The sequence below is a fragment of the Anomalospiza imberbis genome, chromosome 9 (genome assembly GCF_031753505.1).
Source record: "Anomalospiza imberbis isolate Cuckoo-Finch-1a 21T00152 chromosome 9, ASM3175350v1, whole genome shotgun sequence".
NCBI lineage: Eukaryota > Metazoa > Chordata > Aves > Passeriformes > Viduidae > Anomalospiza > Anomalospiza imberbis.
Genome location: NC_089689.1, coordinates 13,440,390 through 13,468,022, shown reverse-complemented (window position 1 = coordinate 13,468,022; position 27,633 = coordinate 13,440,390). Strand labels below are relative to the sequence as shown.

Sequence of the window (27,633 nt, the reverse complement as noted above, 5' to 3'; positions counted from 1 at the left end):
AAGTTTTCCAGGAAAAGCCCACAATGTTTTCAGCCTTTCACTTTCTTCAGATGTGATTAGTTCCAGAAAGAGCAGATATCATCACGCCTTTGTAGGCACTGTAGGTTATAAGATTAGTCCTCAGAGGTTGGCAACACATAATAAAAAAGTGCTTTATTCATAAACATCAATCAGTTTCAAGAATGGCAGTAGCTCACAGAATGGAAATATTCAGCTAATAACTACTGTAGACATTAAAACACTGTATGACAGATATCTAGTGCTCATTACACAAGAACACTTTCTTATAATTATGCTTTCATAACTAGGTACACAAGTTTCTAAATATTTAGTTCCTTACACTTTGATTTTTTTTTTTTTAGGGCAGATATTAAAAAAAGACTCTTCCCCCAGAGGATGGATGGGCACTGGAACAGGCTCCCGAGGGCAGTGGTCACAGCACAAGCCTGACAGTGTTGAAGAAGCACTTGGAAAATACCATTGGGCACATGGTGCGACTCTTGGGGATGGTGCTGTGCAGGGCTGTGAGCTGGACTCGATGATCCTTGAGGGTCCCTTCCCACTCAGCATATTCTGTGATTTTTTTAAAATGAAATTTACAGGACAACACTTAGTTTTCCATGAATGAAAAAGACTCCCCCTCCAAAAGAGAGGTGATACCTTGGATTTAGTTGAGGCATTAGATATGCATGGGTGACAATTTTAAATTTTGTTTTCTTTTTCTTCTTTTTTATAACCTTCACAGTTATAGGAAATCTCATGCCTTTTCTTCAGCTGAGAACATACTGAAAACTGAAGTCAGTGGTGTAATGGAAAGCAAAATAATTGCTTGTTCATGCTGTGTAAACTATTTGTGGAATAAAGGAAGCCCAAACCCTATTTGGAGAGGCCTTTAGTAGCTCTGGATATATTACTGAGGGTTGGTAATTAAAACATGGTTATATCAGTTCTGCTTGTGACCAGTCACACAACTCAGTGCTGATTTCAAGAAGAAATTATACACTCGTACCATAACTCTGCTTTCCGCATTAATAAAAAATAACAGCATTAATAGGCCTAAATATTCATTTGTTTGATGTATTCAGAGCAACAGAAGGGCGTGCGAGGGAATTTAGTGTATTGCTCTGTCAGATCACTTTAATTATCCAATGAGGGTAGCTCAGAGGGTGAGTAAGGGACTTAATTGATATACTTACTCATCCCCTCAGCTTCCACTGAAGAAAAATGGTAGCAACACAACTCCTAAACTGCATTTGTTGGTCTTCAGTGATCAAAGTAAAGGCCAATTAACAGAAAGCTAGGGGCTCACAAAGCGTTTGTTGATTTTAAAATACTGATCAGAACACACACTGCTACTGTTAAACACACACCAGCAGTATCTGGCACTTATACAGTGTCTTCTAGGAGAGGATGTCCAAATGCTATACAAAAGTATAATATTTTTATCTCCCAGAATAAAAAGACTGCAAGGGGAGGCCTGGAAATGCGTGTAAAGAGAGCAATTCCACCTGAGCAGAAAAGGCAGCAATTGGCCCTCCTGGTCACAAATCTCTTGTCCCTTGTCCCAGAATGTCCTCTTACCCTTTTCTCTAAAACTGTTTGTAATTTAAAGGATAACTTTTTAGAAGTATGCTTTGTAAATCAACTCAAACAGTCTCCTCTCAGAGGTAAATTACATACTAATGTGCCAAGCACATTATTCTGTGTGCTTTCATGGATGAAGTGTCATGCCCATTCACACCACTGCCTCAAGCATGGAAATATAGGGGTTCACATAAGCATACAGGACTGTAGTTGACTGTTGCTGTCACCCATAAAGGAATTATTTTCTCCATCTTTCCTCTAACCTAAAAGAAAGCATATACAATTAACTTTGGGGGCAGTATCTTTGAGAAAGCTGTGTTGTTTCTGTGCTTTTCTTGATTATGTAGCATTCTTAAAATTCTGAAGGTTCTTTTAGACAACCAATGTACATACCAAAATGAAGATATCCCATTTGCATGAGCTATTACTGACACAATACTGTGTACAGAAAACTCAAAGAGGAAGACTCACAAAAGCAGAAATGTTCCATGTGAAACTCTAACACATCTGTTCAGCACTGGAAAGCCTGCATTTAAGTCCAAAGCACTAGAAAGCCGAGACAAGTGCATTTTTGGAATCAAAACAAATGATGGTAATTTAAGAAAATACTATGAAGCACACAAAGGCTGCACAATGCCATATGTTGCACAATGCATCTGGTAATCAATTTAATGTATATGCCAAGTTTACTAGAAGCCCAAATCGGCTTAAGTTCTTTACTCAGAAATTCAAAAAGTGAACTAAAAGCATTACAAACATCGTGCTCTTACAATTAGTAAAAAAGTGGATTTTTCTTTTTACCTACAGAACACACAAAAAAATTAATCTCCTAAATTACCTCCCATAATGAATACACGCCCAAACTTCACTTTTGATCAATAGCTTTCATAGACCAACAGTTCTAGGACATCATTTGTTCTACAGTTTCAAAGATAAATGTGATTTTAAAATTATTTTATGTTCAATGTTTACTTCTGGCTTGTAGGTTTGAAATCATGTAAGTTTTATGCTGTCATTTGTGATTCTATACACAATACACTACTGAAGATGTCATCAAAAGCAGATGTATAACCAACCTTGCAAGTACTGTGGTCCTAAATCAAATATGAATCCACAGTTACAGTATTAAAAATACAGCAGAAATCCCTTATTCAAGTGGACAGTATCACCTACAAAGCCAAAATAAATGGCGTAGGATAATAGTTTCCAGACTTGGGTCACAGTATCAATGCAGAGACTTGAGCTCTGCTAACTGACCAAGCTTGATCTTGCTTGCCAGAGCATGCTTGTCAATATTTAGCTCCCAGGGAGTATGTCATGAATCTTTACAAAAACTAGCATAAATAAAAAATACTATAGCAGCTGCTGTGATCCTTTTTCTAACACCGAGATTAAATTGCTGAAATTTGTTTTGAGCTTTTTAAACCAGAAGATGTGTGCCATACACCTACTGTAACAAGAATGTGAGAAACAGCATTAAGGGATTGCAATGCTGTTATTAGGGCTTTTAAAATACATAAAAACACCAGATGCTTACATTAACTGATTGGAAGATATTTTAATGCCAAGCTCAAAAATATCACTTCCTCCTGTAACATCAGATGAGAAAATGGACTGGGATAAAATAACATACACCTGCATTTTCAAAAAGAGAAATCTAAGCTGAACCAGAAAACCCCGCATCATTTACTTGCCTAACCACTGGAATTTCACCACAAAATGCAGGTGCACACTGCCTTAGGTGTTTGACAGCAGTACATATACTAATATGTAAGGAATATACTAACCTCAAATTTCTGATGCATCAATGGAGCAAGAAAGGAAGCCACCTCTGAGAATGCCTGACTCCTTGCAGGGATGAGGGGGAAGCCTAGGAGTCTCCTAGTGAAGTGCTTGATGCTTAGGGGATAACCTACCTGGTTAGCACCTCTGCTTCCATCTGCTGTGTTCTCTGAGCTTGGCCTCTCTGGGACAGCCCCAGAGGACTCCAGGACACAGACACACGTGGCAGTGGCACAGCTCAGGAAGGCAATGCAAGCAGCACAGGCAGAAGAGAGCACCACTGCTGCCTGCCTTCTGTGCTAGCCTCATTGATGAGAAACAGAAAGAAATAGCAAAGGACAGTGGAGGCAGCCCTGGAAAAGCCCAAGTTTGCAAAATAGACTAAGAGTGACTTTTTTTTTAGGACCCTTTTACACTATCTGACTCTAGCAGTAAGCTGGTGATGTCCTCAGAATGGTAAAATATTAAGCCCGAAAGAAAAGAAAAATAAACACATCAGAAAGAAACCAGTGTGCCAGCCCCACACAGAAGGGAACTCCATACTAAAACTCCCCATAGCAAGACAGAGCAAGACTTCCCTACATCTGGCAGGGTTTACCTCCTTTCTGGATACCTGCCAAGAACTGATCATCTCGAGTGCTTTTATAAACAACAAAGATGCAAACAACCTCTCCGTTATACCAATAAATCAGAATGTACCGATATAGTAGATTTTTTCCTAATATTTCTTGAGAAAGTAAGGTGCCACCAGATCTTGCTTGGAAGTCTGAATTCTTCAAATTCCACCTTAGGTAAGATCTGAAGAAACATCTCCTTTTTTAAAAAAAAAAAATAGAACAGATTCTTACGAGTATTGTTTGTCAGTACCTTCTCTGCAAGTGCACAAAATTTATCAGTGCCTAGAATGAGAAGATTTCTCTGAGTACTCACTATTGAAAGCTAAGCAGTTCTTGAGTGGGCATGTATCCAAAAATTGGTGAAAACACTGCCAATTCTGGAGTACTCAAATAGGTGAGCAGCTGACATGGCCTTAACAGCATAAGTGGAGCAATAGCTGAGAGGAGCAAGGTAAGCTTGGCCCAGTCAAAATCTACACTGGAGTAACGATTCATTCTTTTGGAAACCAGCAGATTGCTCAATAGGGTCATGAAACATTTGTGAATGGACAGACACTACTGTAACTTTGTCCTCACTGACACGCCTGCTGGCAAAAACCACACAGCTTTCTCCTCATTTTGAGCTACCTCTAACAAAGTTCTTCACAGCATCAGCCTTACTTCTGTGTTGAGTCAGGTGTGGTACCACACATTCTATGGACAGACCTCATGCCATTAAAAACACCCTGTCTATGTACCTGCAATGGATTTCTCATTCTGAAACAGTGGGACACTGTGCTCAAGAGCTCTCCCTCGGCTCTCACTTAACCCAAGTAACAGTGGCTCAATCCCTGACTACGAGTGTCTTTTGGGATTTAAATGGAATTTAGGGAAGATGGTTACATCATGGTGCATGTTAACAGGAAAGACAATTTCAATTACCCAGCAATGCAGAAACTGCAAATTGGTCATAAATTGGAAAACTGAATTCCTACAGCAGGTTCCCTAAAAGATTTTGTGGGATATGTTTGTATATCCTGTGTGTGAGCAGGACATTTATATAGCTCATTGTATACAATGAGGTGCTACCATGAAAAGGCACATTAAAATGCAGATTCCCTAGCTGACTACTGTATATTAGATGCACTCTTTTGAAAGGTTAAAAAAAACCATTCTGATGGTTGTGAAATACATTTATAAATGCTTCTGGCAATCATTAGCTAGGGATGAAGTGATGCCCAGTGAAATACAAACCCAGAATCTACCCAGTAAAACAACTCTGTTCTATTTTGTCTTCTGTATTTTACATGTGAAGTTGGCATTAGGATTTATTCCTTATTCAAGCAGGATACTAGAAAATACAGAATGTTAGCAGGATTTAGGTGAATAAAGATGTATTCCCTGGTGAGTTGATAATAAATCATAGCTTACCAGTGGCAGAACTTTTCAAGGCTACATAGAAGCAGGACATCAGCACTAATGAGGTAAGTATATCCTTCTGGTACTGATTGGTGTAAACCAATGCCTTGCATTTAAACTTGTTCCAAGGATTTTTTTTTCCTAAATCCCTGTATCTGATTGTCAAAATATCCTGCAACAGCATTACACACAGCAAGCACACCTCCATATAACTGTGAAACCTTCTCTTCAAGACACTTTGTGACCCATTTCTAAAACACATCAATCAAGCACTTTGTAAGTGGTGGGAATGGTGAGAGCCTCAACATCCTCACAGAGCTGTTGAGGCTGCCAAGGCTACTGATCCAGAGGGAGGAGCTCGCACACAAAAGAGAGGTTGGGGTGCTTTGGCAGCAGTGGTAGGATCCCCACAGTGATGGGAGAAGACAGTAGTCACTCAGCCTATTCTGCAAGCACAAGTGTCCCACAGAGAGAAGGAAGAACAGGAAGAAGCTCCAGACTAGTAAATGTTAAATAAGAAGTCATTTTTCTAATTATTTTTTAACTCCTATTTTGATTTTGATCTGTAAATGTGATGCTATTTTTTTCATAAATGCAAAAATGCATTTATTCTCCACATGAGAATATGCCCTCCACAGAATAAAGATGGGCTCTACAGACAATATATGCCACTTGGTGACTAGAGCAAGTCAATATGCGAAGTAATACCGAAAAAAATGAACATGCTTGAGACACACCAGGTCAAACTCAGGGGTTTTAACCTCTGCTGATACAATTGTTACTCAGAATTGTTTGCAAATTCTACCAGATTCATGATTTGGTTTTGGGGTTTTTTTGAGGAGGGGAGTTTATAATTAGAGCTTCTGCTCTGAGTGACAGGTACAGTTTATAATTTCCACAGAAGGCACTTGTCTCATTGATCACTCTTAAGTACCACCTGTACCACAAGCCCTGCTGTTGATTCGGGTACAGAATAACAAGTCAGCAGGAAAGATGACTGTGGGCCCCACACAGTCAGCAACAGGGAGCTTGGAATATTGACATGAAATCACATGAACTGGATTCCTATTTCCTTTGTCAGGTCTTTCCTCTGCCTCCTACACTGAAGCTCCCTAAACTCTCATAACAAGTATGCAGGTTTTAATCCATCATATACATACACTGCAACAAAGCTTTGTAGACCTACAAAACTACTCGAACACTACCACCTGGAACCATCTTCTTTGTGCTCCAGTCCATGACCACACTCGTACCCACTTCTTCTGGAATGACAGAATGTACGTGTGCATCACCTGCACACTGAGAGAGGAAAGCTTGGCCCAACTCTAACTTAGTGATCACCAGAAAAAGGTCAGCAGCCAGAGCAATTCTTCCAACCTGTCATTGGGACAGTAGAGGACACACAATTCTCTCAGTTTAGACATACTTTTGTAGTCAGTTGTAGCCTTTCAGCTGTAGGAAAGGCTGGAGAGTTATACTGCATGCCATGACAGTTTCTAGACCTCATTCAAGAATCATTTTGAAGTCAAAAGAAATTTTGACTTCATTGTGACTATCTGTGCAGAGAGGTGAGCAAGGCTGAGACCTGCCGAGACTTACTGGCAAACAAACCTAGCAGTAGACTTCACCACAGTTTTTCTTGATTTTTATTATTTTAATTAATGTCCGTTTGAAAATTTTGATAGTATTTTCATTCCTGTGTTAGAATAAACTAAAAAAAGTACTTAAATGCCAAATAACTAATTAATAAGATACTGAAAGTAGTTAATTACCTCTCAAATTAATTATAGCCATCTTTTTACAACAGAAATATTTCAGTTTTAAACACAATAATCTTCTAAAGACATGACAAAAGAGATTTTTTTGTGGTGTCTTTGCTTAAAATTAGAAGACGTGATCATAAGACATCTTCTCCCCAGACCTGACAGACATGGAAACAATCAACTCGTGATGACAAAGTCACCACCACTGGGTTCTATCTGGCTGATATTACCAGAAGGAAAGATTTTCTGCTCCTGACTGACTGACACTTCCTTATCAGGTTGCAGTTTACCTGTGGTACATTATCTATACCCATTACTGTAAATACAAGCCCCTGCTCCACCAACCTGCTTTGAAACACTTTTGAAACCTGCTTTGAAACATCTCTTTTACCTTCTCTATTTATTTCCATTCTTTGTTAACCAGACTGTGTCTTCAAGATGCTAACTATGAGAACACTCATTACTTAATCATGTTAATCTATACCACTATATGAACAGATTTCTCGTTTTATCTACCTCCACCCAGAATAAACCTTCATGTTCTTTCCCCTATGCTCTTTTCCCACAAACTATACTATAGTGATTTTCTATTATTTTTCGTATATTATGCCTGAGAATTTATGATTTTATAGGAATTGCTTTCTGACACGTGCCTTTGGTTGCCCTGAGTTAGACTCGACACCTTAACAGTTATCTGTTTATAAAAAACCCAACCAATTGTGAAATGAATTATTTCAACTGTACATACTCTATATAAACTCTGATATAAACAGTAAATCCAGAGTGTCCAACAGCAGCAGTTTAGAGATTAACCAAATTACAGGCTATTAAACCAGGAGAATGTAGCCAATTGCATTTCTAGCAGCCTACACAGAACAGCAACAGTTAATGATGATTTGATGGTTTTCTAGGACTTTGGAACAAATACTTGGCTTTTAGTCTGAGAGCAATGCTGGACATTCCCGTCCAATGCTTGGGGGATTCAGCCAACTAACAGATACATTTGGTGAAGAATCTCATTCTAGTCATGCCCTCCCTTCCTAATTTCCCTTTTCACTGTTTTGTCGTCTTTGCCTGTTCCTCAGGGAACCGAGTGATTGATAGCCTAATCCAATGACTGTATTACAGCTGCCTCAACTTGGACTCTTTTCCTTATCATTAGCAGTTAGCCTATGGTTAAATTCACAGCTCACTGCTTGGTACAGCCCCTGAGATTTAAGGGTCTGGCCTTTAGAAAATATTTAACATAAAATTGAAATCTTGACATACTGAGAATTCAGTTCTCTGCAAGGCTTCTTTAATTAATCCAATGTACTGTACCATTGTTCTATATGAGGCTCTGACATGGTGAACTGTTACTGAAGCTCACAGAGATGTGTAATTCTAAATTAAACACTCACTTACATGCACCTACACTGCATTTGTTTCCCAAGTACATGTGCATGAATGTGAAAATTTAAATCCAATCTCTAACAATAATAAACCACAAACCAATTACACTTAAGGAGTAAAGACTTTTCATTCATTTCAAGCTCAGAATGAGCTTTTTTCAAAGTAAGAGGAGGAGAAAACACAGCTTTGTTCAAATGCTTTGTGTAAAGACTCCTCTTTCATTCTTTCTCCAGGACTCATTTAATCTTTTGGTGAATGAAATCAATTATGATCAGTTTTAATCAACTACAAATGGCACCTGTGCTAAAAGTGCAAAGTGTTTTCTTTGTGGAATAAAATTGGCTAGAAAATATTAAAAATGGAAAAAATATGCTTAGTTCTCTGACCTTATCTAGAGAATAATACTTATTTTTAAATAGCTATAGGAAGGATGTAGACCTTGATCTATGCTGTAAACCTTTGCCCTACTTCCAGTCAGTCGATGAGCTGCAAGCCTCTATGAAAATGGCAGCTGAGTCCCAGATGAAAAATTATGCATCTCATAAACTGCTATTCTGCTGAAATGTCAAGCTATGGCAGGGCTGTACCTCAAATTCAGCACTTGGCATTTTCCTTCTGTCTGCTTTGTTGCCATGAAGCAAACATGAACAGTGAGGATTTGTGTAGGGCAGGTAGCAGGCGAGCTCCCTGTCAAAAATCTATTATTAGGGCTCTGATCTCTCCTGCACAGACCAGTGATGGCAGTACACTAAGAGAAATCAGACTGCTGCAAGGACACGACAGAAAACAGAGGACTCTTTGTGAATCCTGACATAATATATGCAAATAAGGCTTTTAATGGCTGAGCTACATTGAACAGGAATAATAAAACAAAATCAAAAATTTACTATGGCATATATTTGTTTTTTACCCGTTTCCACACTGTTTTATAAATATATGTTAATGTAAATAGTCTTTAACTCTTGGTAAATATTTATACTAAACAGAAGTGCCTATGCATACATACAGTTTGTTTTGTTTCCAGTGATGGGCAGCTTTTCATTCATTTCTATTGAACAAAATCCACACTGCACTGTTACTGACAGAACTGTGATGAGGAAAATGAATGTTCTTAGTTGTGTTTTTCACTTTTCTTTTAAAATTATGTCATTGAATTAAAATTAAAAGGCAGCCTTTATTATTATAACTTCAACTTTTTCTCTTTCAATATAATTCATATATATCAGATTAGAATATGTGCCTCTATTAATAATGTCAATATACATTTTAATTTAATAACTCCTGAAAAGCATTCCCTTAAATGTCACAATTGCTCTTGGACAGTGTTTTTCTGTAAAAACAGACAGCTCCACTAACTTCAGAAAGTAACTAAAATTAACTGTCTCTGCTGGATTCCAATAATTACACATTCCTGTGTTTAATGACTAAATCCACCACCTAGATATCCTCCTCCTGTTATCCCTTGTGGGCAGCTATGAAGTTATAACACACAGCTTCCTGAATCTCTCTTTTTTCTGGAAAACAAGCACATGTACTTGCACATGCTGTACAATATATTTGTGCAAATAATGCCAAAGTACTACAGCATATAATAAATGGACAAAGCAATAACAGCACACAGACATGAAGTATTTGAACTGCTACTGTAAAATACTGCAATATTTCTGAAACAAAGCATTAAAAGAATACATAGTGAGTGCACCATAGAGAGATTTGCTTTTAACCTAAGTTTTTGCTAAGTCCAGTGTACGGTTTTATAAATTTATCCCCTAAGGATTTGGCTTCTAGACAAAAACAAAGAAACAAACAGATGACAAAGAACAAAAAACCATGGAAATTCGAACAGAAGCTCTGTTCTATTTTGCCTGCAATAGATATCCCATTGTGCTGCAATGTGATGTCTTTTATAAAACACATCTGGAATACGGAAGCACAGTATGAAAGCTCATGGAAAAAAACTTTTTTTTAAAAATAATTTAAAATACATTTCAAAGAAGGAAATCTTAGGGAAGCGTGCAGCTGCTGCCAGTATATTAACATTTCTCAGAAACCTGGCAACTTTTTCTGGTATCTATAAAATACCAGAATAAGCATTTTCAAAATAATTTATACTTACACAAACGAAAACATCTCTTTCAGAGCCAGAGGTCATTATTCTTTGTGAGGATAAAACACCCACCATTAGCTTCTTTTTAATAAACAAATACCTTCCCATGTATAGGAAGAATTAATGACCAAATCTCATATATTCTACATTCTCAAACCTGAAATACTGCTAGATCCATTCTAAAAGCTTCTTAACAGAAATCAAACTGTCTCTAATGCTGCAAACACATATGACAGTTACACAGCTTGAAAAACTGTATCTTAATTTTAATTTTTTTTTTTTTCATCATGAGGGCTTATTTCCTTAACCACATTTTGTATGGACTTCATTAGGATAACTAGGCTTTTTGAGTAATGGACAGTTCCTGTAAATTTATTTTTAAAAATGGATGAAGACTGGGGGATCCTCTAAACACATTGTCCTCTCAGATAATATGGCCACAAAAATCTGCAGGGCTACTACAGCCTTTAGACTCATCCGATGCTCCACAGTGCAAATTGGAAATTAATTTTCTTTAGAAAACAACAATATATCAAAATTAAAGTGTAATTTTTCCTGAAAATATTTTTTTTTGTCACCAGGATAGATGTAAAAGTAGAAGAAAAACCTAAGAGATTTTATAAAGCTCAATATTTGTAGGGTAAACGTGGAATCCAGGGGCCCCAGCTGTGACCTGGGCTCACACCTGGGATTTGAATCTGGCTCTCCCAAGTCAGGCTCATGTTCAGGTCAGCAGACTGTGCTAGTATGAGTGTGTATCCTGTGAGAGCTGTTTCACTTTGTATTAATAATTCAGTTATTGCAGGGAAGCTGAGAAGAGAGAAACTAGTCCTACAGTCTGGTAGTCAAGCTGGGATACTGGGATCCCTCCCTGTCAAAACCACCCAAGAAACAGGAGGGTAGAAAGGAGGAAACAGGGATGCCTCTTGCAGCTTAGCAATTTTCAGCTGATCAAATTAGATCAAAACAGGAAGGTCACTGCCCAAGCACTGGCTGGCAAGAAAACACTGACTGTGACAACTCAAAACTAAATGGGGCTTTCAAAGTAATCCTATTAAGTCTCTCCTTCTTTGAACAATTTTTTAAAAAACGTTTTGAAAAAATCAGAGACAAAAGTCTGTTCTCAAAACATCTCAGGATTTGGCAATGATGATAATAAACTTTTTTTCTTATTATTTTTCTGTATGTTAGATAAATCATAGGAAACTACCTGTGATTTAGTAATTAAAGAGGAATTATTAAAAAAAATGTTCCTTCTTCAAAAATGAAAAAATGAACCTCCTGTATACTTAGAAAAATGAAGAATGAACCTCCTGCATACAGCTGCTTCTGCATGAAGCAGACAAGAAGAAAGGGGATGAAGAGGCCAAGGGAAATTTTATATGGAAAATATTTTTTAGTACATGGCCACATAGGAGGACATTTTTGAATAGTGGAGGACAGGGAGGTCTGTCAGTCAAAATGCTGGGCAGCTGCTAGGCCAGGGCACTAACCCATCTTTGTTATTTGCTCTTTGTTGGAAACTTTCATCAAACTCCGAGGAGGGAGTTTGCACGCACCTGGAGAAGAAAATCTGCACTGCCCTAACACAGTGAATTTATAAATCCCTGGAGAACATTGGTCCTTTAAGAGACTGACTTCTTGTCCCATGACCTAGTCACTGCCAGGGCCAGCAGACAGACAGACAGACAGGGGCTGGGTAATGCTGAGGGTCACCACTGTTGAGTCAAGGTGCGTTTCAGACCTCACCAGGACACCTAAGGGGACCCTGTGCTGAGACCTCCACAGGGCTGGGGCCAGCTCCCACCTCACCCACGCTCACCCAGCACCGTGAGTGTGGCACCCTGAGGGACAGAACTGCCTCACTCACTGTACCTCTGGGCCATGGGAGCATCACTGCCAGTCCAGAATCTATGCACATGGAAAAATCCAGAAAGCCTGATCCAGCTTGGCTGTGTGCTATATCTGCCCCGGTTTTGTGCACGACAGAACAACAATGAACCAGCTGTGCTTTGGGAAAACACGTTAAAAATGAACCAGACTTATTGCTTCTATAATAGTGCTGTCTTTCACTTCAAAAATTAATTCGCTCTTGAGAGGAATTATTTGGAAAAAACAACAAAAACTTACTGACTCTATCAGATGATAAAACAAAACAAATTCATGCACATGAAAATAGAAACCCAATATGTTACGCTGTGAAGCAACTTTGACGCCAAGACCACAGAGCACTTCCCACCAAGCCTGCAGGCGTGTAAGTGGTGTTCCTGCCATTCCATAGACAGGAGATATAGAGCACAGAAAGGTCAAGTGTCTGGCTGCAGGCCACACGTCTCCGCCGTGGCACAGCTGGAACAGAAGTATGGCCACCCTGCCCCTTGCTCTGACAAGATGACACGCTCTCCCACTTTTTGTCTTCTGGTAAGCATGTTAGCTCTCCTGATTTAAAATTGCTTTCCTGCTTTTGGAAATTTGCATACTGCTACACCTGACTGCTGAGCAGAAAGTATTGCAACATGCTGCCGAGCTATTGACTTTATTGACTCCGTGGCTTTCTTTTGTGCAAGGAGTTGTGGCACTGGGACCCAGTGATGATGCTTTCAAAACACAGTAAGTTGACAACACTTCCAGTATTTTAAATATTTTTTAAATAAGCAAATTTGTATCATAGGCAATGGTACATCCTAAAATGTCATTTTCTCTCCCCTCTGATATATATGAAACTTCAGGAAAAAAAATTTTATACTTACACAGATATACCCACACACACACATATATAAATAAAATAAAGAAACAACTTTTCTTAGGGTCCATTTAGTACTATAAACCACAGAAGTGCTCGTACATCCTCACTTACAGTTGGGCATGCAGGTGCTACTGTAATTTACAGTGCATACATGTTTCAGATTTGTGACATAGAGTCACTTCTCTAAAATGCAGCCATTTTATTGATTTTATTAGGCAGAATTATGGTAGAAAGGAATATTCACAAATTGCAACTTAAATGAGAAAATGTGAATGGTGTTGCTTATATAAAATACTACTGCAATAGTTCTTTTATTAATTTTTAATGCACAGCACCCACTGTGACCTCCTTTATTCTTTTCCTGTCAACCTGGCAGGCTAGAGAAATTGAAATGGGTTGTAGCTGTTCTCTTCTTGTTCCCCTCTTCCTCCCATTTTGCATAATATTAAAATATAACATCTTATTGGACTGTCACTGTGAAACCATTATACGATAGGCATAATGATTTTTCTGATTGTTATCACTTTCTTACTTTTCAGCATTCTCTAAAAAATTCCAAATTCTATGTAGTTATCTAAGGCAATAATGCATTTTGCCACTGAATACACTCATCTGAATTAAAGTTTGTTTAAAAGTCATCTTTTGCTACATTTCCTATGGTTCTCTAAGGATAACACCAGTCACATAAAATAAAGGATATTTTTGCCTGTCTGGTCTCCTCTGATTACTTTTTTGGGGTGACGTAGGAGGCAGGTCCTATAGAATAACATTTGACTCAATAGGGAGGATGCTATTACTTCTTTTATGTATATTTACTACTATCTTTATCACCAAGGAGACTAATCTCCATACCAGTAAAGCCAAGAAACTCACAGTATTGTCTTTGCAGGGCCAAGTTTGTGTTGTCACAGCAACAGAGTTCGCAGGGTCAATAGATTAATACTTTCGTGTGCACTGGCACTGAAGTGGAGTGTAAAAGTTTTGCAGCTGGTTTGAAAATTAAACTGTGAAGAAGGAGTTGAAAATATGGGCTACACAAGATATTCTTGTATATCTTGAGAAATAGACTACACAAATATGCATATATTTGCCTAATAGTGTCTATCATTTTTATCCACAGCGGGAAAAAGAGGAAATAACCTCTCTGGAAAAGGTGCATTTAGTGGGAAGGAGCAAGGAAGGCTGGATATTGGGCTATGAAACATACACTGCATTTGGATTGTTGATATTTCCCCCTGCGATGCCCTTTCATTAGCCTCTGTCTAACGTGGGGCCTGACAATTGTGACAGGATGAAAAATTTGAGGAAAAGCGAGGGTCACGAGGGAAGAGATTTCCTTCCCTCTCCAGTGACCCTATCACAGTATTCTGATGCAGTGCTTTACCATTAAGGAAAGGGCAACCCAAGAGCCTTCACACTTAATCTGTTCCATCTGTCATGACTTAGAAACATTGACCAACAGTGAGCTTTAAGGACTCGGTGCGACTGCAGACATGATATTCTAGCCCACTACAAGGACCTCCTGATGTTTTGAAAGCCTCCAAGGAAGTACCATGCATCAAAAAGGGCAACACCTACCTGACATGCCACCATATGTGGTCCTCAGTCCTCGACCAACTGCTGGCCAAGGTGTGCTGTCTGCTTTCAGTCCCATCAGTCCTGACACAGTGTTGGTGGCTGTAACACCATCTGCACCACCTGTGAAAGAAAAGGTCAGTCACTTTTTGTTAAATCATGTGTATAAGAACAAGAGAGGATAAAATACTAAAGAAAACCTGTGAATAACTACAAATTCAAATAAACAGCTGGAGAGCAAAAGCAACAAACTGCAAGGGGATGCACAGAAAGGTCCTTATGACTGATCCTGGGCTAACAAATTTAGCACTAGCTTCAAGGCAGGCTACATCAGCTGAAAGGGCTGTAAGGGCTATAAGACAGCATGTGGAAATGCTGGGGCTGACAGGCAGATCTCTGCCCTTCAGCTGTGTGGGACAGAACCTGCTACAGCAGTTGCTCAACACCTGAAAGTACCCCAAAACAGTGGCCACCTCCTCCACGCTTCTGTGCAGCAAGACAAAAGAAGCAACGTGACAAAGAAACAATTACCATGATACCAAATGATGGATTAATACACCTACTTGCAAACTTATTTGCTGCCACATTGTACATTAAGCTCTAAGGAAAAAAAAATATATACCTTCAAGTAGTGTATTTTTGTTTTCTCAGAACACACACACTATTTTCACTGCTAAATATAGGAACAGAGGGATTTACAGTGGTATGGTAAACATATAAATATGACAGAAGTAAAAGCATGCAGGGAAACACTATACAATTTATTGTTAACAGTCTAATGTGATACTCTTCATATATTGGTCTATTCCAGATGCATGAACAAAATTAGGGAACCTTTGATCACTGTGCTTATTCTAAATTTATCAAACAAAATATTTTCATATTCGTTTCTGTCGTTATCTGATATTCCAGCAATGTTCCTATCTTACCCCATGCAGCAAATGAGTAAATATGCACAACTTGTGCACTGGAGTCACTCACCTTCCTGCGCAGCCATTGCAATTTTCACAATATCAGTGACATTTGGGGTCAGTTTGGCAAAGAAAGGAATGTGAACAGCTTGTCTAACCCAGCGACAGATGTTCCGTACCAGCTCTGGATCCTGTTCAAATAAGCCAGATAAATACAGAACATAATTAAATGTAATATGAACAAAATGTATATTAAGGAAATAGAAAACTTTGCTCTAAGTGACTATGCTGCAATTTTGTAAAATTGCACATCAGAACTGAACTTCATCTCATTAGTTAATTTATTTCAGACACTCCAAGTAACTGGAAATCCTCTACAGAAAGGTTAATTTGTGAAAAAAAAAGGAATTTTTTTTTTTTCAGAAGACAAAGATATCACAAAATATTCCCTTCCCAGAGAGAGGAAAATACCATTTTGGATGACAGAGACTATCTTAGCCATTTATTAAAAAAATTAATTTTCAGTTTTAATGATTCACTCTATGCAAGGTACATTAAAAACAAGCAGTATCCTATAAAATAATGTGAATCTGAAGCATTGTCTGATCATGTCTTGATCAGAAAAAGGATGACTCAAGGTTGCAGGGCTATCAGAATGCAATTCAGCATTTCTGAACTCTGAGAATAACTTGGGATGGCCATAGTGTAAATGAAAGATCAAAATCTTCTCTGTTAAAGCCAGAAATCGAAATCTTCAAGTGTTGGCTTTTCCTGATTTCCAGTCATTTACTTCTCTTATGGAATACATCTCATGTAGACAGTAATCAACTACCCTTTTCACTGAGGACAGCTCAGTGGTACTAACGCCTACATCTGGCACATACAATGGTTCTTGCTCAATGTAACTCTTGTTTTATTTTTCTGTTGGCAATTCATAATGCTCTCCAACAAGTACCTTAAAATTTGCAATGCTGATTCATGTAGAACCTGGTGCATGTTCTGGTTAAAAATTGAATGGTGCCATTACAAGACTTAGCACAAGTATTACCTGTGGGTAGGCTAATTGGTACTGCAGCAATTATTTACATTTACTAAGTCTTTATCACTCTCTCAGATAATTAAATCTGTCATATATGAATGATCTTCCCCCATTTGGCTATTGTAAAAACTCAGAAAGCTGCATTTGTATGTAGTTACTGAGAATGGGATGAGACTAAATGAAATTTAATTTAAAACAATCCAGTGTACACCAAGGTTGCCAGTCTAGTGAACACACAGGAAATATCCCCTTGTTTTTCCTTTTTACACTAATGGTTAAATACAAACAAAACCCCCACAGGCTGTGTTCCTAGAAAGTACACAGTGCTTGACATGAATAGTAAAATCCTAAGACTTAGCTCTGGCATCCCAATAAAAGCAGTGATCTCCCGCCCATGCAGCTGCCATGAAATATGTATGAAATGCTGCACTGGCAGTATGAAAGTAGTTGCAGCTTTGACTTTCATTTCTGTTTTGAATTTCCTTGAGGCCCAACACAGAAATGAGAGACCCTCTAGAAGACATGAATTGTATATCCTTTATGTTAATTCTTCTCCTTAGAAATCCTTGTGATAATGTTCAGGATGCTGGCACCACATAACTCATTATGCTGACTTCATTGTGCTTATAGTGCTGCCATAAAAATTCTTACTCTAGCACACACTAATGCCTTAAAAATGCAATTATTTTAAACCTCATTGAATAACTTTTTGGGAGACGTCTTTCATAAAACCCAGTTTTCATCCTACTTAAGACAATTTAACTTGTCTTTTGTCATAAACAATAATTGTTTGGTTTTTCCCCTGAAAGTAAGTAAAGATCTTTATTTTCAATCAGTTCTACTTCTCACACACCAAGATTAATGCAATTAATGTAATGGAAGGGTCTTCTATTTCTCATTCTAGTAAACAGTTTAAATATCTGGTTGCACAGCACATGATTAGAAAAAGTCCTTTTGAAAGGCTCACTTGTATCGGCCTTGGAAAATTGCCCATTTTTGGTCCCCATAAAATCACAGGTAAATTAATAGGAAAATAATTCAAAAATTCAGGTGAAGAAGGTAAAATCTTTCATCCTATTTCACTTAATATTCCAGGGGAAAAAAGAGAATGTTTAGTGAGTAAACATTGAAAAAACAAAACAAAAGTTAAAACAGCGTTTTGTTGTATAGTGAGACAGTTACTGATAGAAATTGGAAAGGTAATGAATTTTATAGAAAAAAACTTAGAATTCCTATTAAACTTGACAATTCTGAACTGAAACAGGTATTTCTGAAGGTTATTTTTCTGAAGGTTTAGTATGGGGATACTGTTTCCTACAATTAATTTGCACGTTAAATAAATCTCGTACAAAGACAATGCTGGTTAACTTTAAAAAAAGTCAGTGTACCCTTGTGCCACACCCAAAAACCACACACACAGTGATGTATCTTGCTGCTTCCCTTTACAGTGCAAGTCCTACAATGGAGTTGTGCTGGAACATCCAGATGATCCATTCTTCCACCCTCCTCCTCCTCCTTCTCTCCTTGCTCTTCCTCCAGACCCTCCTGCTCGGGTTCCTCCTGGTGCAGCAGTGAACACCAGAGAGCCACCTCAGCCCACCCTCTCTCATCTCCCAGCAGTGACACTGGGAGTGCCCAGTGGGCACAGCCTGAGCCAGAGCCCCTGGGCACAGTCCCTGCTGCCAGAGGGATTTCTGTTATGAAGTCACTGCCTGAGAATACCAGAGCTTTTGTGCTCTACAGACAAGACAACTAATGTATTCACAAAGAGGAATAATATCCTCACCTGGATAGTTCACGTTTTCTTCTTTAGATCACTAAGAGAAGTTATTTGTTGATTTATAAATTTCGTGATTCCCTACTATATTTGCACTGAGGAATTGGAAAAATGCATTCTAAGCAATCAGATGTCTGAAACCAGAAGATATTGATGTCACTGGACAGAAAATTTTCATAGGAAATCAATAAACTACATTTGTATAATCTGTGGGAAGTTCACCGGATGGTGCACAACTTCTTCATAGAAGCTTCCTCGCCTTTAGACTAAGACCAATTTGCAGAGGTCATACAAGAACACACTTTTGATAAACACTAAAGTGATTAGAAATAGAGAATTCACTTCTAAATGCAATCATTGCCTAAAGAAATGCAGCTCAAAACTTCAGATTTCTGAGAATAATAATTTGACCCATTCAGCAAAGTTTTAAACTCAGGCACAAATTTAGCAAAGTGAGTAGCATGATACCAAGAACTAGTTTTGAAGAGGTCATGTACAAGCTTCATTTTGCCTAATTCATTTGACTGATTGAGGACCTCCTACCTAATTGGATTTCTGAAAGTCCAACCCCAATTCACAAATTGCTTTTTCTGATTCTTTCTTGGATTTATAAAACATTCAAGGATAAGCATGTAACTTGTGAAATAATGAATCTTGAGGCCCGTAAATCACATTATAAAACAAACTGTCAGTGCTAATACAACACAAATACCTTTTTTTACCCCTATCTAAGCTTATGAAAGTGGCTGCAGCTTTTCTCATTGATAAAGTGCTTGACGATGCCTGCATAGTCAAGAAATATTTTCTAAAAGGCTTGATATGTAAAATGTTACTAGCTGTAACAGCTGGGCATTTGCATTCACAAAACCAACAATATGAACTAAATAAAATATTATTCTGCTTAATTTAGTAGAGGATTTTACTGCTTTTGGTTCAGAGTCTACCATGTTGCTAAAAATTACCTTCTTTCATTACACATAACAGGGTTTGTTGGTTCTCTCATTAATAATGATACAGTGTGATTGTAACAGAATGTGTAGCATAATTTTGCACTGTGTGTCAATCCAGAAGAATGAACAAATGCTCCAATGGACTGTAACATCCATTGCCAGCACACTTTGTTTATCTGCTGTATTTTAATTTTTTTTAAACAAACGCCATCTAAATAAAAGCTGGTAAAATTATCATTGGCTAAGACATAATATTGATTCATGCGCTATACCTACAAGAATTTGTTGGTAATTTAATACCATATAAATTCTCTTTTGGTGTAAGCTGTACATCAGCATGTCTTCTGTCTTCCTGTTAATCAAATAATGCTTGTTTATTCCAAAGGCACAGGAGATTTGAATGTTACAGGGGTTGTCTTTTTACTTCCCTAAGCAACAGTACAGAATCATTTTTCCTGAATATTCATAATAGCCTTGGGCTAGATGAAGCTTTTAATCCTAACTACTCATTGCCAATGGGTAGATATACTAGAGGAAAAACAACTATTCACCTTTTTTTTCTAAATGATCACATGATAAGCTTAACTACAACCATAACTATGAGTATAAGTCCTCAGAAATTAAAGCAGCAAGTTGTCTACTGATTGCATTTGGCATCAGTAATGAGATGAATCCCCTGTCCTATCAGCCCCAAGGCAGATACATCCTGCATGTTTAAAAAGCAGGATGAAAATGCTGTGCACAGAGTAGGTCACCTCTCCTTGTGTTTCATGGAAAGAAACAAAACCATGATGAGATTACCACAGAAATGTCTGGCTGCAGATTTTTGGGAAATATTTATTGTGACCTATTTTCAGTGTTCTTTCAGGGCCCTCATTTTTGCACTATCCTGTTATTGCACAATCTTTATACTGTATCCAGAACACCTCTCTGAGGTAGGGAATTATGATTATACCTGTTCAATTAATGGAGAGATGACAGTCAGATAGCCTGAGGTGCACCTCCACAATTCACCTTGCTTTGGTGCCCAGTTTTGCAAAAGTCATTTGTGTAAGGACTTGAAAAGGTTTGTCTGGCAGAAAACTGGACTTAATTCTCTGGACTACCTTAAACCTTGGCATACTTTACATATTAACAACAGAAATATTTGTAATACTTGGATTGAAATAGATTTTCAGAGCATTTGAATTATGCAAAAGCTAGAATTACAACTACTTTAGGGTAAAAAATGTGTATTTTAACTGTGCAAACACTCCTTGGGAAGCACACGTGTGTGAGTGTATGTACATCTACATGTTTGCATATATACAGAGAGAATGCAAATAACAGTCTGAAAGATGCCATTAAAAAACCCAAAACTGTTAGGAATTTTCCCCAAGAACTTCATTAGAAAGGTCAACACTCAGTAAAGCACATTAGTTGATATTATCTAATTAGTACTATAGAAAATGGACCATATCTTGCAATCTTCAGGCTTTCCCTAAATAATTGTGGCAGTTCTGTCTCACTAAGAGCTGGACAAGGACTCGTACAGTTGTGGAAAGAATGAAAATGCAACTTTTCTCAGGCAAAATCCTGACTTTATATATGGATGAAGGCTTCATTAACAGACCTATTGGATTTATCGCCACACGTCACGCTGATGATTTGTGCTGGTCCATTATCCTGACTGTGATGATGGGAAGTTCTAGATGGTACAAAGAGTGTTGCAAGATGCAGTAAGACCTTGCATGCAAAGTCCTTAAATCTCATCTGTCACTGACTACAATGATCTAAACAATAAAGTTTCAGAAATTAAAATACTTTATTGTATTTAATGCAAAAGTGAGTCTAATCTTCCTCATACATGTCAAATCTTTGGTGGCCACATGATTATTGTGATGTATATTTGTTGCCTATGAGTTTTATGGCTAAACAATGCATTATGTCAACATTTTTGCAATTTTAAATGCTGATAATAAGTTACAGAGGACTTATTTTGTCTTTTTTATTAATTCAGCACACATGAGATTTCTTATGTACAGATAGGCAAGTGTAGGCAAGTGCAACAACAGTGCATCCTTCTCATGGCAGATTTTCTTTCTGTACTGGCTCTTTGGAAACAGCTTTTTATGATTGCAAGAATGATGTAGCAAAAGAAAAACTTTTTAGGTGAGAATTTGCAAGACTCACCTGTTAAATTTATGTACTACTCTCACTTTACTGTTTCATTCAACAATAGTCTACTAGGGAAGAGTCAAACCTATCCTCAGTCAATTTGCTGTCTGATGGCCCAAGAGGACCCAAATGCATCCTCATCTGAAAAGCAAAATAGGAGAGGAGGATCTTCCCCTATCTGCTGGTAACCTCCATGCAGCAGGTCCACTTTCTAGAGCATCCTACTCTCCTACTCTCCCTCTCTCATCCTACTCTCCCTCTGAACATTACAGTGGCACTACCTGCAGTGTGGAAAGGCAGGGGCAGGATGCATTTGGAGCAGCTTTAGAAAGTGAGTAATGATAATTTGTATAGACCTGTCACATATGCAATCCACTCTACTGGCTCAATGTGTACCTGTGGATCTGCATCTTTTACAGAGATCCCATAAATGTAATAAGAATGTAATGAGCCTGACAAGCTGTTAGTTTAAATATGTCCATCCTGTATTTCTTGTCCAGAAAACCATTAGAAAAACCATTAGAAAATCATAACTTAAAAAAAACCCCAAAAAAACCCAAGCCTACTAACAGGAAAAACCCAACTCTGTGTTATTCATTAATCACTCACACCCAACTCTCTTTGCTATTCATTAAAATATGAAGAAAAAGTAAAAGTATGGGAATTCCACCTTAAAGCATTGCACATCAGTATCTGTAGCCTTCACTACTTTTATATATATATGTGTGTGTAAGTGTGTGTATTTCACTATTTATCCTTTACACCACTATCTCTTCTCCTTCCTTGTATGAGAGGCCCAACATTGTCTTCATAAAACTCTCTCTCTAAACCTACAGAAAATTTCCACAGTAGCTAAACACAGAATTACAGTCAATCACTGTAGCAAGAGTCACCAGTGCAGAATCTCATGGTTAGTTTTACTGCCTTCTTACATCCTAGAAAGGAGCAGTTTAGGTTGTGCATTTGTCCCATTTCAAACTTAATTAAAGCTAACAATTTGTTTAAAGCCTGTCAAAATAAGGGAAGGATTTCCCAGGATAGAAGATGAATAACTCTCCGCTTCTCATCTGGAGCAAAAAATTCTTCCTCATTTCTCAGGAAATTTGACAGCTTTTGGTCAACATCTATTGACCGCAGCTGTCAAAAAGAAAGAAATGAAGCAGTTTAACCTAAGGCAGGAATAACAGTTTTCACTGTTGTACGTGAAGCTATCTATATATATTAGGAAAAATTAAAAAAAACTGGCCTAAATTACATCAGAGGCTTTGGGTTAGCCTGGACAGCCTCACAAAAATGTAGCTGCTGGTTGAGAGCTTATATCCCTCCAGCAAGAATCCATGATGTGATGTGATGTGAAACCAATGCCACACAATAAACTTTTAGAGATAATGATAGAATTCAGGACTCTTTTCCAGTCAATACTGTATTGCTTTTTGTCATAAGATCCAAGATGTACTACTTTTGCCAAAAAAAAATTCAAAAAGAACCAACCCCCCATACTTCAAAATCTCATTAAATATCTTCTATAAAATGGTACAGGAAAATCCTATTCGGGATAGCAATTAATCCAAACATAAATAATTTCATATTTTGTTCTAGGAGAATAAAAATGTTTCATCCCACTGAAGCCTTCAGCTCTTATTAATTAATTTGCACTTTTAAACAAGAGGTCTTTTCAATGTGAAGGGAGGTTGTAGAGGTGGGGTTTTTGGAAGCATTTCTAAAAGATCAGAGATTCAGATGAGAAGAATTAAGCAAATTCCTCATAGTTACCATTTCACTAAACTGCCATAGCAACGATGTGCACTGTGACTATTGTTCACTGATTTAATTCAAGGACATACTTATTTTCTACTCTCTTACACACTCTAAAATGTTCCTTTCTTTAAAAAAAGTATTTTGAAACAAGTCTGAGTAAATGAAGACATTTATGTTGTTTTTACACAGCAAAATATCCTCTTTATAATTTGAACAAAAACTGTAATATTTTTAAACTGAGAAGATATCCTATGACTTACATAACCAAACATGTCCTACTAGTGAAACAAGCACATTTTTGCTTACAAAATACTTCATATTAAGATGTTGAAGTATAGCTTGGAAAATTCCCATTCATTTTTGCAGACTACATTCGTTTTTTTGGTTACTGATTTATCAATTAGGCAAAAACATTACCGCTTGAAGACCATGTAAAGGCATATATTTATCTTTAAATTTAATTTTAAAAACCCCCAAACCTTACAGAGAATAATGACTCCCGATTCATAATGTTGCTGCTAAAGTAAAAATCTAAGTGAGAATTGAGAGACCTGACTGAACTTTCTTTCTTCTGTGGTAAGTTATAAGAACTAAAAAACTCCTGTCACCTAGCTCCATTCCTAGATGCTTGGACTTTATTAATTTAAAGTAAAGCTGCAAGCAAGGTGTCAAAATTTGATCAGCTACTCCTTCAGATCTGTCACTGCAAGTTCCTATCGAGGGAGCCTAATTGAGATTCTCCTTTTCTTCCAGTGATACCAACGTGTCACTGGGCTAAATCAAGTCACTCTGGATTAGGTCCAGGTTTTGGGCATGGCTGAACTGAGAAGTCATAACTCTGAGACCCTGTTGATACTGAGAGACATAACAGCAGGCATTGAGAAAAGCCAACAAAAGACCAGGGCTCCTACTTCTCAAAGGAGTCACAGGCTCTTCTCAGACTACTTTGAAAAACTGAAAGAACAAATTGGTCTACATAAAAAAGAAACTTTAAATTCAAAAGCATATAACAAAATAAATCTTAAAAGACACATAAAGGGTTTCTGCAGAATCAGAATTTCAAGAAATTTTTCAATTTTAGCAGATCCCTTTCTCCTTTTTCTTTCTTACTCTCCTTCGGTATCACAAATATTTCTTCCTATGTCAGCTCTTTAATTAGAACCTTTGAAAGATGTTAAAAGCCCAAGACAAATAACCTTTAATTGCCTAACTTTATTCAAAAAAATTGGAGAAGTACCTTGTTACAGTGTTTCTTTATTGCTTTACTCACTGGAGGTGCACAAACAAATGATGCTTTACATATGTCAAAAACCAGAGAAAAATTAGCCAAACAAAAAGAACCCACTCCAATGGGTTTTCACTTATCTAATCTTAAAGCTGCCAATTTGGACATCTTATTAGCAGCATGGCACTCCTACAAGCCTTCTGGAAAATGCTTCACCTCATGACTGAAAACCCATGTGCAGGCAAGGTCAAAAATGAGCTGGAGATTTTGATTGACCAATACAGGAAAGTAAAAAACATATATTTGTGTTGGGAGTAAGAACAGCAATTAGAGGGATGTCAAGATCAAGCACAACTGAGACTTGAAAGGTTGGTTGCTGCCTTTAGTCAGCTTTGTAATTACTCCTTTTTCTAATTACAGAAAAGCTTTTTGTTTTCTCCCCAGCACAAAGAGGAAAATAACTGAATTTGTTTTGAAAAAAACTGATTCCTCTCTCTGTGAAGGTGGTTGAGCCATAGTGTTTTTCCTTATTCTGAATGTTTGGGTTTTGTTTCACTTATTTTTAATTTAAAAATGTTATTCTAAGCAACCAGAAGAAACATCTCTGTTAGAAAACTTTCTAATTTAAAAATTAACTAGAAGACATTTTATATTTGCTTATAGTTACCTTACATGATAGGGAAAAAAGTCCTTTTGTTTCATTATGATAGGTCTGTTAAAACTTTAGCAATGAGTATTTACAGCTATTGATTTTAATCCAGTATAAAAGGCATTTAAATCAGATGATTTTCTTTGGTTTGCAGGATAAAGATCACTAATAGTTGACCTGAAAGGTTTATGCACAGTTGGCAGTCCAAATTACCAATTTATTTATTCCAATATCAACTAGGCTTAAACATTCCAAGTGAAAAATACAAAACTGCACGTTTACCATTAGTAAACCTCTTGGACACACTGACTGGAAAGATTTATTTAACAGCGCTGGTCTACATAAAGTGTTGACTAATAAAAAATGCCTTTTTACCCCTGACAGAACAAAATATTTTATATTGGTTGTTTCTAGCCAGCCAAAATAATGTTTCTTGTAGCACTGTAAAAAGTGGTATGCAGCATGATTAAATAATATTTCAGCTCTTTAGTTCATGCAGAGGTCACCTGCTAGAAGGCATAAGGGTTTGATTAGGTTTACGTCATACGTGAAATATTCTAAAGGGAAGCACAGAACTCGAATATGTGAAGGCTGCAGCTACAAATAGCTTTCTCTTGTGGTCAGGTAGGCAAGCTCTGTCCTTTCCTTTAATAATAAGGCAGAATATACTAAATAATTGAGGAAAGCATAAACTTTTGAAACACAAAACTAGGGAATTTAAAACCTATGCTCTGAAAAGAATTTGCCACTCCATTTTAAAATGGTCATTAAGTGGGCATGCATTCAGATTTGGCTACTGCAAAGAGCAAGCTTCCCAGCAAACTAACTTTCCTAGGAGCTGAAGCAAAATTTAAAGAAATATGAGTCTAATCCTGAATACTCTCAGGTAGGCAGTGAAGATACTAGTCAATATATTGCTAATTAACTGTATCAAACACTGGCATAAAACTGCAACCACAGAAAGAAAAAATTACTAATGTGCACCAAGATAAACAATCTTAAAATATTTTATTTTACCTGCACAGTTATTTGTTGGTAATCACTTTGTTTCCAGTAAATCCTCTTTAACAGATATCATGGTTACAAAAAACTACAATGCTAATGGTGCAGTCACATATTCAAAGGCACTCCAAAGGGCCTGAAAGGGCCTGAGCATTTGTTCAAGTTTTCTACATTTCCATCTTCTGAAAACATCCCAGGGCATTAAAATACAATTTCAAGAACAAATACAGGTTGCTATTTTGTTTAAAAGAAAAAAAAAAAAAAGGGTTGTTCCTTTATGGGAAGCACTCACTATATACTTCATTGCTGTTAGGCTACTGAAGTGTCATTAAAACAGTAAAAATCTTGAAATGTCATTAAAACAGCCAAACAGTGCCAGGTCACTGATACTGTGACCAAACTAACCTTCTCTGTGACATCTGTCACCCATAATGTGAATTTCAACAGAAACGCTTCCATCATAGTAAGATTTAAAATTAAGGGTAAACCCAAATAGCTTAGCTTTCATGTCTTCATGATTTTCAAGGAAATAGAATCACTTTTATATTTGCTAAGGAAATACATTCTGTAGAGAATGACTTCCTTACATAAATATAAGTCACCACACATAAACAGTATTTCAAACCTTATTAACAGCCATAGCATGTAATTAAAAACTTTCAGCAAGTTGGTATGGCTGTTAACATTACTGCTGAATTTATAATCCCTTTTTATTTTCCATTTTGTCTTTTGAGTAATTCAATTAGCAATCCTTCAAAGCAATAACAGTGGATTAAATGTTGTCAAACCACAATATTGAAATTACAGAATAGAGTTCTGATGATGAATTTATTAAACTTTGCATTTCAATTCATTTCTCCTTGAGTGTATAAAAAGCAGAATTCTTCAGACAAAACATCAATTAACTGTCGTACCTCATTATTAAGTATTGTCTCCTTTTATAAGATAGAATACATGAGGACATAAAGGACGCATGTAAGAAATTCATTTAAATCACAATATTTAATTACACCTGAATCCTGCAATGATAACATAAACGAAATGAATTCTCAGGTACTGGAGGAAGATGAATGATGTCACCTACCCAGGAGTGACCATAAAGCTAGCAAGCTTTTCCTGCTCAGATTTCCAGTGAAATAGCTCATGAATAAATTTTTACTTTGAATGGAACTCAGCAAAAGGTTAGTTTATGAGGAGAGTT

At 37.2% G+C, this 27,633-nt stretch overlaps 1 protein-coding gene across 3 annotated transcripts in view; it reads right to left on the bottom strand.

The window, feature by feature from the left end:
• DPYD (dihydropyrimidine dehydrogenase) overlaps positions 1-27,633 on the bottom strand; it is a 340,814-nt gene that overhangs the window by 74,034 nt on the left and 239,147 nt on the right. For all 3 annotated transcript variants that reach the window (XM_068199754.1, XM_068199755.1, XM_068199756.1), the window contains exons 17-18: positions 15,946-16,066; positions 14,968-15,087 (exon numbers count right to left, since the gene is read on the bottom strand). In XM_068199754.1, the coding sequence (XP_068055855.1) occupies positions 14,968-15,087; positions 15,946-16,066 (241 nt within the window). The remainder of the gene's footprint in view (positions 1-14,967; positions 15,088-15,945; positions 16,067-27,633) is intronic.